At 53.1% G+C, this 13,079-nt stretch overlaps 1 protein-coding gene across 7 annotated transcripts; it reads right to left on the bottom strand.

The window, feature by feature from the left end:
- Nucleotides 1–203: 203 nt before the first annotated feature.
- Nfe2l1 (nuclear factor, erythroid derived 2,-like 1) lies at nucleotides 204–12,758 on the bottom strand. 7 transcript variants are annotated; one of them, NM_008686.3, is made up of 5 exons: nucleotides 12,609–12,758; nucleotides 9,988–11,013; nucleotides 4,894–5,109; nucleotides 4,041–4,199; nucleotides 204–3,306 (listed from the first exon to the last, which is right to left on the bottom strand). In NM_008686.3, exons 2-5 carry the CDS (start codon nucleotides 10,495–10,497, stop codon nucleotides 1,966–1,968), a joined length of 2,226 nt encoding a protein of 741 aa, NP_032712.2. In that variant the 5' UTR covers nucleotides 10,498–11,013; nucleotides 12,609–12,758; the 3' UTR covers nucleotides 204–1,965. The 7 variants fall into 7 exon arrangements, with proteins under 7 accessions (NP_032712.2, NP_001123922.1, NP_001123924.1 ...); NM_001130450.1 differs by lacking the exon at nucleotides 12,609–12,758 and adding an exon at nucleotides 12,201–12,292; NM_001130452.1 differs by lacking the exons at nucleotides 9,988–11,013; nucleotides 12,609–12,758 and adding an exon at nucleotides 6,866–6,917 and having other exon boundaries at nucleotides 4,894–5,076.
- Between the last annotated feature and the right edge of the window lie 321 nt (nucleotides 12,759–13,079).

Below are 13,079 nucleotides of genomic sequence, written 5' to 3' on the forward strand. Positions count from 1 at the left end.
GCAGTGCTCTGTGCCTCTCCAGCACAGCACCGACAGTCAAGCCTCTGAGAAGGCTCCCCTGATCCAGCAGGAAGAGATGGCATGGGCTTCACTGCAGAGTTCTTTTGTCAGTGCTCCCCGCCTTCCCACCTAAGCACACAATGGCCAGTCTCCCAGCTTCCGTGACTCTCATCTGAATTCAGAAGGGAGAGGGGGGAGAAAGTGCACTTAAGCTGAATCATCCATTTTATTTGATTTTATTTTGTCATGTGCTCACAGCATTTCTTTCTCTCCTCTCCCTGGCAGGTCACAGAGATAAATTAAAAATAAAATCTACAAGGAAAATAATTTATAAAAAGCACTCCCAGGCTCACGCTTTCTATCCCTACTGCTCGGTTAGGAAAGCCCTCTGCCCTGCCCAGGGAGGAGGATCAGTGCTCCCCCCCAACCCCTGCTCGTCTGGGGCAGGCAGTACTCCAGAGCTGACCAAGATTGGGGGTCAGGGGGCGGCAGTGGCAGTTAAAAAACAAACAAACAAACAACAACAACAAAAAACCAACAACAAAAAAAAGACACTGTGGTCCTGGAACCAACCACCTGGCTATCTTGGCGCTGCCCCTCACTGCCTCCCCCAGGGCTGTCCTCCAGGAGCCCAGGCTGAACAGGCTGTGAAGAAGCTGCCTGAAGCTGAAAGCCTAGGGGAGGGTCATCTCCTGCCCCTTGCATGCACTTCTCATTTTCCTAGAAAGAAACCCAAAAAAGAAATCAAGACCAGACCTCGGGACATAGGAGAAAAATCCCAAGTGTTTACACAGTTAACACGGAGTCTTTATGGCAAAGAGAACATTTAGCAGCTTTGAATATTGGGGCATCTCCTTTTTACTCAACACAAGCATCCTAGGCCCTATAAGTGTAACAGGGCACACGCCCTAAAAAAATCAAAGCGCAAGAACGTCTAAGAGGACTAGGTTTTGTTGCTGGGGTTTATAGGCTTTTGTTTCCCCCAGTGAGGAGCCCAGGTGTTGGTAGGCAGAGGGGCCTGAGGGAAGAATCACTTCCCAGTGTTGTGCTGAATGGTGCCTGGATGTCACTGGGACCACTCCTCCACACGTGCCTTCCCTGTTTAGACCCTGCAGAGGAAGCTGTAGGCCAAGTTCCAGATACTGCCAGAATAGCACCCCACTCCAGAGCTGGAGGCAGCTAGTGAGGGTGGGTATCAAAAAGAGGAGGAGAGTGGAAGAGGACAGCATTTCCATGCAGGCTCTCTGAGGACAGTGGGAGCCTCGGCTCTGGGATGGCCAGGGAGGGAGGTGGCTGTGGCAGGGCAGTGTGTGACATGCTTGATGCTGGGCTGCTGCGACACAGGCCTCGTTCTCACTTCCTATACCCTCTGCCCTCCTCGGCCCCTACAGCTTCCCATTCAGTAACTAAGATATTACAGGTGCATCCAAGAGCATCTTCCCTTCAGGGATGCAAGAGTTGAAGAAACAGTTACAAAGGCCTTCTGGGGCCCCGCCATGTCTGTGTTCCATACCAGTAACTCTCCCTAGACCACCGTTGTCACCTGCACTCGCTGCCTAGAAAGCTGGCCAAAGCCCTTAACAGTCGCTCTGGTTTTTCTGACTGCTTTGATTTTCGGGGGATTCCTTCCTTTTCTCCTTCCAGCAATGAGATCTCCCACACTTTCTCTCCTTCACTCCACACAGCTCCTCTACTTCCAGCATGCCGACACTACCCTCCCCTCAAGAGAAAGGGAATAGGCTGGGGACCCCAATCACCCAAGCAGTCTGGTCCTCCCTGCCCACCCCAAGGGGGCAGCTGAGCCAGACAGCGCCTGCGCCCGCCTCTTCGGTGCACTGACCCGCAGTCATCCCATCTGAGAAGATATATTGGATAAGAAGGCATTTAAGTCCCCAATGTTAGGTCCAGGCCCAGCCCTTCTCCAGTTTCGGTCTTAGTGAGCGTCCACCCCCTGCCTCCCCAGGCTCACTTCCTCCGGTCCTTTGGCTTTCTCTCCTGTCGCCGAGCCTGCTGGTCAGCCATCGTGCGAGGAATGAGGAGGACACTGCCATCCCCAGCATACTGAAGGGCATACTGACTGGGTGAGTAGGGCCTCCCATGCTCATCCCGCAGCCGCCCAAACACCTCCTGGTATAAGCTTTGGACCTTCTGCTTCATCTGTCGCAGAGACCGAAGGAACTCTACCTTTTCTCGAAGCAATCGGGCCTTATCTCGCTGCAAGTCCTCCACATCACGTTCTAGGTTTAGGATGGTGTCCAACTTGCGCTTGCGGCAGTTCTGTGCAGCCATCTTGTTTTTGCCCCGGCGCCGGATATCCCGGATGAGGCTGAGCTGGGCCTCGCTCAGCTGGTATTTGGACAGCAGCTCATTGAATTCTTCTACAGGCAGGTTGATGATCTTGTCATTGGTGAATGGGATCTTCATGGCTCGGGCTCTGTGCTCATCTCGGCTCATCTGCTTGTCCAGGAAGTCAGCCTGCTTTTCCTTGCTACCTTTCTTGAGGGTGCTGGGTGGTGGTAGATCAGCAGAGTCAAGGGCACTGGGTGCCATATTGTATGTATGATTGTGGCCCACATGCTCTAAGTAGGGAAGGCAAGAGAGCTGAGAAGGATCCTGATAGCTCATGCGGCAGAACTTGGAGTATTCCGGCTGGTAGCCCACTGCACCCTCAGCCTCTTCTAGGTCTAGGGTCTCAGAGTCAGAGCTGTAACCAACAGCACCCTCCTCAGAGAAGGAAGAAGAGGCAGAGGAGGAAGCAGAAGAGGAAGAGGAGGAGGAGGAAGAAGAAGAGCTCCCTTCAGAGCTGCTCAGAGAGGAAGGGCTATGGCTGGAGTCCAAGGAGAGGCCTGAGTCAGAGTCAAACTCCTCTTCGAGCTGGGAAGCCTGCACCGGGTTGAAGCCCTCCTCAATGGCCAGGTCCATCAGGCTGATCTCATCCAGCATAGCTTCGTCTAACAGGCCCCCAAGGGGGTCAGGTAGCTCAGGGCCTGATGTGTCATTGGCTGTGCCATTGAGCTGGGATGGAAAGAAAAGCCCTGCTAGGTTGGTAGAGCCAAAGGTGGAGTTGAGACTGGTGGAGTTGCTGGGGACGAGTGGAAGCAGTGTGGAGCTGCTAGCCACAGGCAGGCTCTCCACCTCGGGGCTGAAGAGGGAGAAGTCCTGACTGCAGCCCCCCAGGGACGCCTGATGCAGGCTGACATTCTGATTGATGGGAGTGTTGGGTGCAAGGCTGTAGTTGGTGCTAAGAGGGTCTCCAGGAGGGGCATTGTACAGAATCTCACTTGCTGATGTATTTACTTCCATAGCCTAGAAGAGAGAATTGTACCAGCATTCAAAAGGAGCAGACTAACACCAAGTAGGCCCCCCAAATGAAGAATAGCTCCCTGAGCATAAGAGCAAACCTCAACAGTAAAGCCCCCAGCTTAGACCAACAGGCCTGCCACAAGGGGTTCCTAACTATGGGTTTCACCCCAATGGAGAACTGACCAGGTACTGGGTGTGTGGCTAGATCCCCTTATCTTGAAGTGGAATGGAGTACACAAACTGAAATATCCAAGCAGAGTTCTGAAAACCTGCTACAAAGCTTGCTGTGTGATCGTAAGCGCATCATCAAACGTTTCCGACCTTCCACTGCCCACATTTTAACAACTGAGGGCTAAAGGTAGCTCAATGGTAGAACACGGGCCTGGCAAGTACCCTGGGCTCCATCCCCAGCAGTGCAAAAAATTAATCCTACAGCAAAGGGGTACTAGATGGCAGCAGGCCAAAGGAAGATGCCCATGGCCATGAAGCACTATGTCAGAGTGTCAGCAGCTGATTATCTGCTACAGGAAAGCAAGGTGCAACTCCATGTCAGCCCATGCTTTGCAAGGCTCCATACCAAGTTAGAACTCAATCCCACCCTGCAGTCATCCTTCAGGTGTCCCTACTTTGCTACTGACTAGCCAGAGCAAATTGGTACCCTCTCCTGGAGGGCACGTAACTACAAGCTGGGACACCCTACGCAGAGCCCTGCAGGTGCACTTTTCTGACAATCCTACCTGCATTTCCATGATGGACATGAGATCTTGCCACTGCTGTTCCAAATCAAATGGTGATTCTGTCCCCGTCAGAAGAGGAGATAGAAGGCTGTTCTGAAGGGCGGGGGACTCACTCTCACTAGGCACTGCTTCTGGGATGCTGGAAACGTCAGCTGGGAACTAAGGCACAACACAGAGTTGAATGTGAGGGTACTAACTACCTTGGGCTTTCTCCTAGTGACTACCATCTGGCTCCACATCTTTCTCTAATTAGCAACCAGGCTAAGGCCAGAACCAAGAACTGGCCCTGTAGCTAGGGGCTGTGTGTTGTGCAGGTTGCTCAGTGGGCTCTCTGGTCCTCCTCACCTCAGTATTCTCTCTAAAGGGCTGGTGACCTCCAGCAGCCTAAGACACTTTTCCAATGACAAGGCTGTCATTGGAAACTGTCACCAGGCATCTGTGGCAATAGCAACTGTAAATCTGACTGGCCTAGGCCCTGGCTATCTATAACTACTGTTGACTGGCCTGGGCCTTAGCTATCTATAACAAACACCCCTTTTCCAGAACAGGTTTGCAGTGTCCCAGCCATTCTGAATGTCAGACCCGAGTACCCTATTCCCAGGACAATCAAAGGGATGGAGAAGTATTCTAAGATGCTAGACACTTTGCCTGTCTGCAGTATCTACTGTCAAGACCTAGTGCTTCTGAGTCCATTGTCCACTGTGCCTTTATAGACCCTAAGCCAAAACACAATCAGGTCCACTGCAAAGACACAACTCTGATCCAGAGCAAGTGTTCTGGAAGTGTTCCAGCATGGTGAGTCTGGGGAGCAGGGAGAGCAGCGACCAGTGTCGGAGACAGTAAGGGGCAGTACCTGTGCAGGGAAGCTCTCCCCAGTCTCTCCATCTACTAGCAGGTCTCGGGCCAGAGCTTCCGCACCCTCGCCTGACCAGGTGTCCTCTCGTTCTCGTCCATCTTGCAGTTCCTTATCCACATCCTGCTCCTTCTGGCGATGACTGTAGTCAAAAACCTCACGCCCAGCCCCCAGATCAATATCCTGTCGCCAAAGGATGTCAATCAGATCTATATCCTGAAAGACAGACCAAGATGACTTTAGCTTTCAAGTAGTCCCCCATCCCAGGGAGAAAGCTCCCGGTCCTACCCCTTCACAGGTCCCACCTACTGACGCTCCAATGAGTCCTGGGTGGGGTCATACTCAGGCCTGTGCCTTTTAGCCCTCCTTTCCTGCTCCCTCTGCACCAGCAAGGCATCATTCATTCCCAGGCAACCTTCCACCAAAATAAGAGGCATTGCTAAAAACTACTAATGTGTCTAGCATCACACAGGCTTTCAGGTTTAGACTGTGGGCCAGAGTCACACCCAAGCTAAAGGTCAGGGCTGTATCACCTCTAAAAAGACAGAGGAGGAAGCAAGAGACCCCTCTCCTTTTAAGATTTGGAGACTCTGAAAACACAGACTGTCTGACCATGGCAAGCAAGGGCAAACTGCCCTGTGGAATTGCTTAGCAGTGACCAGACTTGCATCAGCCTGTGGTGCCACTGCATTTGCATAAAGGGGTGGGGTAGCCTAGAGAGGAAAATCCCTGCATTTCCAACCACCTGATGCAACCAATGACAACGACAGGCTGTCTTCAGCCCTTCTACAGTCATTCCCCCTTCATTGGCTCACAGCTGGAGTAAGCTTGAACATCCACAACTATTAAAGGCCCAGCCTCACCTCATGACCCCTGACAGAATTCAACTGATCCCAGCAAGCTGCCTCAACCCCAAGGGAACCTCAGACAGTTAGATGCTCCCCAGGACATACATACCCCACCCTTGCTTAGGCCAATCTCTCGCTACCCCCTTACACCAGCGCTAGCTACCTCACCCCTCCCACACCACACCCCAGCACTCACCAGCTCCCCATCAGTCAACCCACTCAAGGACATAACTCTCATCACTGCTGAGCTGACTGCAACCTTGGACGTTAAAATGCCTCCTTCCACTTTGTTCTGTGGCTCCTAGACAGTTCCTGCACCAACTGCCACCCCCACTGACATCAGCACAGAACCCCAATAGAGCCATTTCAACTTCCTATATATACCCCTCCCTTTAGGAGTCTTCTCAGCAAACCTGAAGGGACCCTTAAGTGTTGCCTTCCTTCCAAAAATTTAAAAGCACACACTTTCCACTGAAAAGTATCTTTAAACCAACCCCACCACTCTACCCCAAAGCAGGGACTACCACCTACCCCATCCTAAGACACCCCCTCCCCGCCAGACCTCCCACATGTTCCTCTCCCTTGAGTCTCCCACCATACACCAACCTGAACAGAAGCCCTGGACCCAGGAGCAGAGGGGGGCTGGGCCACCCGGTGACCAGCCAGCCAAGAGTTAAGGGGCCTGTCTTTGGCATGGCCCCCACCACTGTGAGAGCTGCGGTCCAGGCGGGTCATGGTCTGCGAGAGGAGCCCCAGAGCAGCCGGTGCCGGTAAGCCGGACAGGGGGCTGCAAGGAGCTCGTGGCTTGCAGGAAGCACACCAGGCTGGAAGGGTGGCCCCTTGGTAGCTCCGAGGGGCCCGAGGAAGGTGCCCCGCCCGTGCTGCTGCCTGGGCGGCCCAGCCCAGCCCCCTTCCTCCATCCTGGAGCAGCCCCCTCCCACCTCACAACCCCAGTTCCACTCAGGCGCCCAGCAGCCCCCACCCTGAGCTCACCGCAGAAGCTGCAGTGAGTCGGGACTCCCACCCCATGCTCCGCGCTCACGCTGCAGAGGAAAGCAACTCCCTCCTGAGCCTATCCTCCCGCTCCTCCCTCTCCCCCTCCCCACGCCCCCCAAACTTGTTACCTAGGCTGCCGCAAGGAGCCAATCCCCTCCCCCTCCCACCCCGCAGGTCACTGCTGAGGCTGCAGAGAACCAATCCCCTCCCCCAGGTCAGCAGCTGGGGCTGCGGAAAGAGCCAATCCCCTCCCACTGTCGTTACCTAGGCTGCGCCGCGAGCCAATCTCCTCCCCCAAGTCTCCGCTGGAGATGCGGAAGGAGCCAATCCCCTCCCACCGCCTGTTACCTAGCTGCAGAAGGGAGCCAATCTCTGCACCAGGGCAGCTGGAGAAGCTGCCGCAAGGAACCGGCCCATCCCTGGGCCGCCTCCGTCTCCTTGAGGAGATGCACCCAGGGGCGGGCAGCCCCACCCAGCCCAGTCAGTCAGCTGGGGTGGTGCAGTGAGAGTCCTGGGGGAAGGGGTGCCACTTTCCTCCCTCCTGTCGCATCTTGCTCTGCCAGCCCACTCCTGTGACTGGGCAGACACTCCTCCAGAAGCTTCCCTGAGAAACTCAATTCTTTGCTGGGAAGTGGAAGGAGTTTCCCATTCCTTAAGAAGACGATGGCTAGTCCTCAAGGCTAGGGATCACAAGCCAGGCTGGGCAGGAACCCAGGGCAACCCAAGCCAAAAAAAAAAAAAGCCCAGGAGCTTTGTCACCCTACAACAAGCCAGACTGGAGGAAAGGGAAAAGCCATTATTACATACACACGGCATGTTAGTGCAGGCCAGGCCTATCCCCTATCAAAAACAAAAAACAAAACAAAACAAAAAAAAAACCAGAAAGTGGAGAGACAATCCTGAAGCCAGCACTAGGGAGACAGGTGCTGAGCACCGTCCTGGCCGCAGATATGCCAGTTACCCACTTCCATTTTAGCTTTTTAAAGAACTTGGGGGAGGGGCTGGGGGGTCAGGAGGAGAAAAGGAGAGCATTTGGTGCCCAACCCGGGCTAGCACCTCTCCTAGCAGGCCGGCCAGGAGGTGCGAGTGGGGGAAACCCGACAGAATTGGAATTTAAAAATCCCACTTCTGCCTTCCTGGATTGCTTTCTCAGGGGAAATAGAAATTTCTCCTCACTACTACTCCCCCAGAGCCTAAGGTCAGGCCAGAGAGACAGTGTGTTCTCCCTTGGTTACAGCCTGCTTCTAACCCAGGAAGAGCTGTAAACAGGCCACCCCTTGCTCTGGGCAGGGTGCCAACCTGGAGGGGAATCCTATCCCTGACATGGGCCTAAGCTATGGCTGCCCATGGAACAGGCCTGGCAGCAGGGAGCACTACCACCCCAGGGATAATACCGGCTCCAGCAGTGCCTGTCACATGCTCTGGACCTGGGTATTTTTATCCCTGAGTTGCTGAGGAAATGTTGTTCTAGGCACATCATAATCCTCCCTTCCCTCCTCCCCAGCCTGGGTCCCTCAGGCATGACCCACCCAGCTTCCCAGAGGGAGTGGAGTGGTAGGGCCTGGGTCAGAGAAAACACACCTTCTTTACGGCCATGAGAAGGAAGGCAGATACCAAGTTCCATCCTATTCTGCTCCAACACACCCAGTTACATCCAAAAATTTCTATATTCCCCAAAAAGCTCCCTGAAGGACAGTATCAGTGCTGACCCTGTAGGGTTCTCAGGAGAAGACCTACCCATGCCACTTGGGGGCAGGAACAGGATTCTTCAGATCTCAGGACTTCAGAAGTCCATTTAAATCACAGAGTGAGGAGAAGCAGAAAAAAGGTGAGATGCCAAGCGACACTACAAGAATCTAATACAAAGCCAGACAGCAGAACATGCCTCATGATAATCCCAGCATTTAGGGAGAGGCAAAGGTAGTAGGGCAAGAGAAGTTCTGCAAGTTCAAGGCTACCCTTACCTACATAAAGCAAGATTCAGGCCAGCCAGACCATCTCAAAAATAACACAATTTTAAAGAGAGATAGATATAAGACCAAAATCTCTGATAGGCAAAAAATGCTCCGGACCTCCATGGTCAGACAATCCCAGCCTCTCGCACACAGATCCAGGATAGCTAGCTGATCTGAGTGAGCGGCTTTCCCAATCACAATGACCAACAATTCAGGGTGAGATAAACTGTTTAAGACAACACTGCTGGTCTTGCCTATCAGGTGTACCAGTAGCATCCTTCCCCACAGCTGTGACAAAGATCACCCCTAGATGAGGACCACGGATCGAATATAAGCATCCTCTCTACCAGTCACTAATGATCAAGACAACTGAGATAATGAGTAGACCTAATGCAGGAAGGGAGACAAACGTGGTCTGAGATGGTGGGCAGAGAGAACCAAGCTCTGCAGCAGCTCTATCCTCCACACTAACCAGGCCAGTGCAGAGAGCAGTGGGTCTTTTGGGGGCTCCTAGGGCTAGTAGCAGATCAGACCTGTTTCACCACTTAGGTAGTCAGACAGGGCAGCAGTAGCTATTTGCATCACTAAAGAAAAGGAACTGCATCCTTCTCTGTACCCACAGGTTTGCCAGCCCTGGGCCAGGAGCTAAAGATCACCTCTTAAGCTCAGATCAAGCTGAGCTGAGCACAGTACAGTTCTCTTCTAGCTTCCAGCCTTTCCTGCTCTACTCCCTGCAGCAGGCCTTTAGCAAAGAATGGGAGCTTTGGCCTCTGCTGGCCAAAAATAACTACCAAAGTCTACCCCTTGGCTCAGGCCCAGGAGCTAAAGGGAGTTTACAACAACAAGCCTGACCTGTAGAACTTTAGGATACAGTAGTAGGATACAGTGTTTTAGGGTGGGGGCGGGGGCGGGGCTAACAAGTCAAGAGAGGCCACACAGTATTTCTTAGCAACAATGTGCACTCAAAGCCTATCATAACATAACCCTGTCCCCAGCTAAGGCCTCTAGCAGTCATACCAAAATCTAAGCAGTAAAAACCCTGGTATGTTCTAGGAACCACCCCACCCTGACAGTACCCTCAGAGGTGGGTCAATGGATCAAAACAAAAATTTTCCCAGCTCCCAACCCTGAAGTCAGACAATTTAGGCCATTCCTACCCAAACAGGTCCACAGGTCCAAACCCAACCCCAACCTATTTGGTTCTTCAGAGGACTCAGTGCAGAGCCAACAACCCTTCAGAACCAGCCCATTCCTCCCCCTTGTCCAGGCCCGCCCACCGCCATAGGGCCACTAACCTCTTTGGTTAAGTCTCCACTGACAGGAGGGGCTACAGCCCCCAGGTCCTCCAAATCTTCACCGAATCCCTGCTCCGTTTCGCTTTCTCTCACCCCGTTGTCTGGGCCTGTCACATCTTGGAGGCCACTGGAACTCTCGAGGGCGAGGCCTGAGTTGGGCTGGCTGCCAGAGACAGACCCCTCCGGGTCTCGGTGGACCAGCCAAGCATTGACCTCAGTGGTAGGCACCTGGAACCTATCCAGGGCCCTCACCTGACTAAGGAGCCGCCGGGCAGTGAAGTAATTGTCCAGGTCTATGCTCTTGGGGTGGATCCCATAGCCATCCAAGGTATTCCTCAGGTTGTGGAACTGGGTCTGGGTATAGGCAGAGCTGGGCCCCAGGATGATCTCCCGGAGAGGGGGGAGCTGTGAGGTCAGGTAAGTATCCACGTCCACCCGAACCCCAATCAGACTCAGCAGGATGGTGAACTGGAGAAGTCCTTCCGTTAAATATTTCTTCAGAGAAAGCATTGCTGAAGGACCAGAATATTTATGCTTTTTTGTTTTTAAATCTTCCACAAGACAAATCAAGGCCACTGCTCTGCCACTTCAGCCAGCAGGCTACCCTCCTCAGTGCCAGACCCTGGACCCCACCCTGGCACAACACAAGGGCTGAGCTCCCTGACGGCCCCAGACGACAGCACACCCCGTGGAGCGAAAGCCACATTCACTTTTCCCTTTTTGACACCTCACCTCGCAAAGTTGAGCCGTTCGATCGTTCCTAACACAGTCCAGGCGCTCAGGGCCCTCAACTTACTTCACCACAGCCCATACACAGTCACTTTCGGATTCACATTAGTTGTCCTCTATGGAGATCCACTGCAGGCTGCTCACACCAACAGCTGATGGAGTCTTTCTTTCCTCCTTTTTTTTTTCCCCCCCTTCTCCTTCCTAAGGTTTATTTTCTTTGGCTGGAGCTACAGGTCTTTGTCTTGGGTCAGAGTGTCCCGCCTCCTCTGCACTTACCAGGGGGGTTTCCAGAGAACCCTGAAATGGGAATCACAGAACAACAAGATAAGATTCCACACTCTTCACTTCATGGTCAGGGTAAGAAGCTCGGGCAGAGAGTAGGAAACACGTGTAAAGGTTACTTTTACACGGAAAAGCCAAGCCAAACCTGCTGTGCCAACTATGAAAGGAAAAGGAAGGAAAGAAGCACCCTAAATACTAAATATTAAATCTGCCACACTTCCTAAAAGGTCTTATTTGAAGCAGACTGTGCGTGCAAGGCATTCAAAACTTTCTTACACTTTGTCTCATTTACCAACACTCTTAATAGAACACATTACCCAGTTTCTAATTTTAGCACAAGAAGTCCATTTCCTATCCTTAAAAAAATTTGGTTTCCCATGTCATTGTCCTTTCCAACTCTAAAGAGAAGACAGAGATTATTACTGAGAGACTGTGAAAAAATACATGAAAATGTTCAGGCCTCCATTTCATATGCCTTTTTGTTATTCCAACTTTTGAAATCTCATTTCCCCTTTCCTATCATTCTTTCATTCGTTAATTAATTAATTTATTTTTTTAAATAAAAGACCAGCCTAATAGCACAGGCCACTCAGAACGTTGAAACGTTAAGATCAGGGGTTTAAGACCAGCCTGGTTTCAATAGTAAAATAAAAGAATGTCCAGGACAAGGATACAGATCACGGGTGCCTGGTTAGAGGCCCTAGGTCCAATCCCCAGTATGGCAAAATAAAAGAACAGGGTAGGGTACAGGAGGACAGTGGAAGATTGTGGAGCCGTGCTCCACCTGGAATTTGAATTCACAGGTTTTAGCTTTATTCACATGACCTTCTGAGCCAAAGCAGAAGGATATGGCCAAGTTCTCGATCTCACTTGCCAAGTGGGGAGAAGGTAAATTTGCCTTCCCATTTCTGATTTCTACTTTTGAGCTTCCATTAAATTCCTAAACTCCTCTACTGTGGCCCACTATCAACTTCGCTCTAAAGGTGAAGTGGGAGCGACACGTAGGAGACACACACACCCACGAATACCCTCATTCGGTTGAGTAAACATCCCTGCTTTTGAAACCCGCCCGTCCTCGCGCAATTTACTACTAAAACTTCCCAAGAGCCACTTAAAGTTTGAGAGAGCAGACAAAGTTCTTCAAAGCCCACAAGGCCAAAGAGAGAGCGCTCCGGCCCCAGTCCGGTCCCACCCTGCCGTACCCGAGTCTGGATGAGACCAAGCTGCCATGCCCACTCTCGCCGACGCGCCTCCAAGCTTTCTGGGACACGGAGCGACAAGTGCTACTTTGCTGGCCTTGACCCACCCTTAAAAGCGAGCCTCACCCCGCCCTCCGTTCCCCAGGCCCCACCCCGCTCGCGAGCCCAGCCTCACCACGCCCTCCCATGCCCTCGGCCCTTCTCAGTCCAGCCCACCCAGGAACACGCTTTCTGGTCGGCCCCGCGTTTCTTTCCGGCCGTGTCCAGGGCCCGAGCCCGATCAAGACCCCTCTCGGCCTCCCGGGTCCCGCCTCCTGCTCCTCAACCACATCTCGCCGCCCCTTATCCCACAAGCTTTCGGCCCTGTTGCACCGCGGCTATCTCGTTGGGGAAGGGAATTAGAGCAGGTACCCGCTGCTGAGGTCACAGTCTGTCGCTGCCGCCACAGCAGGCCCTCAGCCCAAGTCCCGGCCTCGCCACCGCCGCCGTCGCCGCCACCTCCGGCCGGCCTGGAGCGCCCAGCCTCGGCTTCCCTCCCCGCCCCCTCCTTCCACTGCACTCGGAAACCCGCCCGCCACGGCCACCCCAGAAACAGTTGGTCCAATCAGATAGCCGGGACTAGAGTCGTCACCGGATGTCACTTTGATTGACAGCAAAGAAAACCCAATAGTCGAGTTTGTGTCTGCCCACTCGGCACAGTCCTCCCGAGACTGACGTGGAGAGAAGTCCAATGAGTGTGCAGGCCCGCCCCCCGGTATGGACCCACCAATGAGTGAGGCGAAGGCCCTAGTGTCCGGCATTCTGAACCTCTCCGCTGCGGGTTGGAGGTGGGCGGTGTTGTAAGTTAGGTGATTCTAGCTCATTGTGTGCCTAGGAATGCGG

Source organism: Mus musculus, chromosome 11 (assembly GCF_000001635.26).
Source record: "Mus musculus strain C57BL/6J chromosome 11, GRCm38.p6 C57BL/6J".
NCBI lineage: Eukaryota > Metazoa > Chordata > Mammalia > Rodentia > Muridae > Mus > Mus musculus.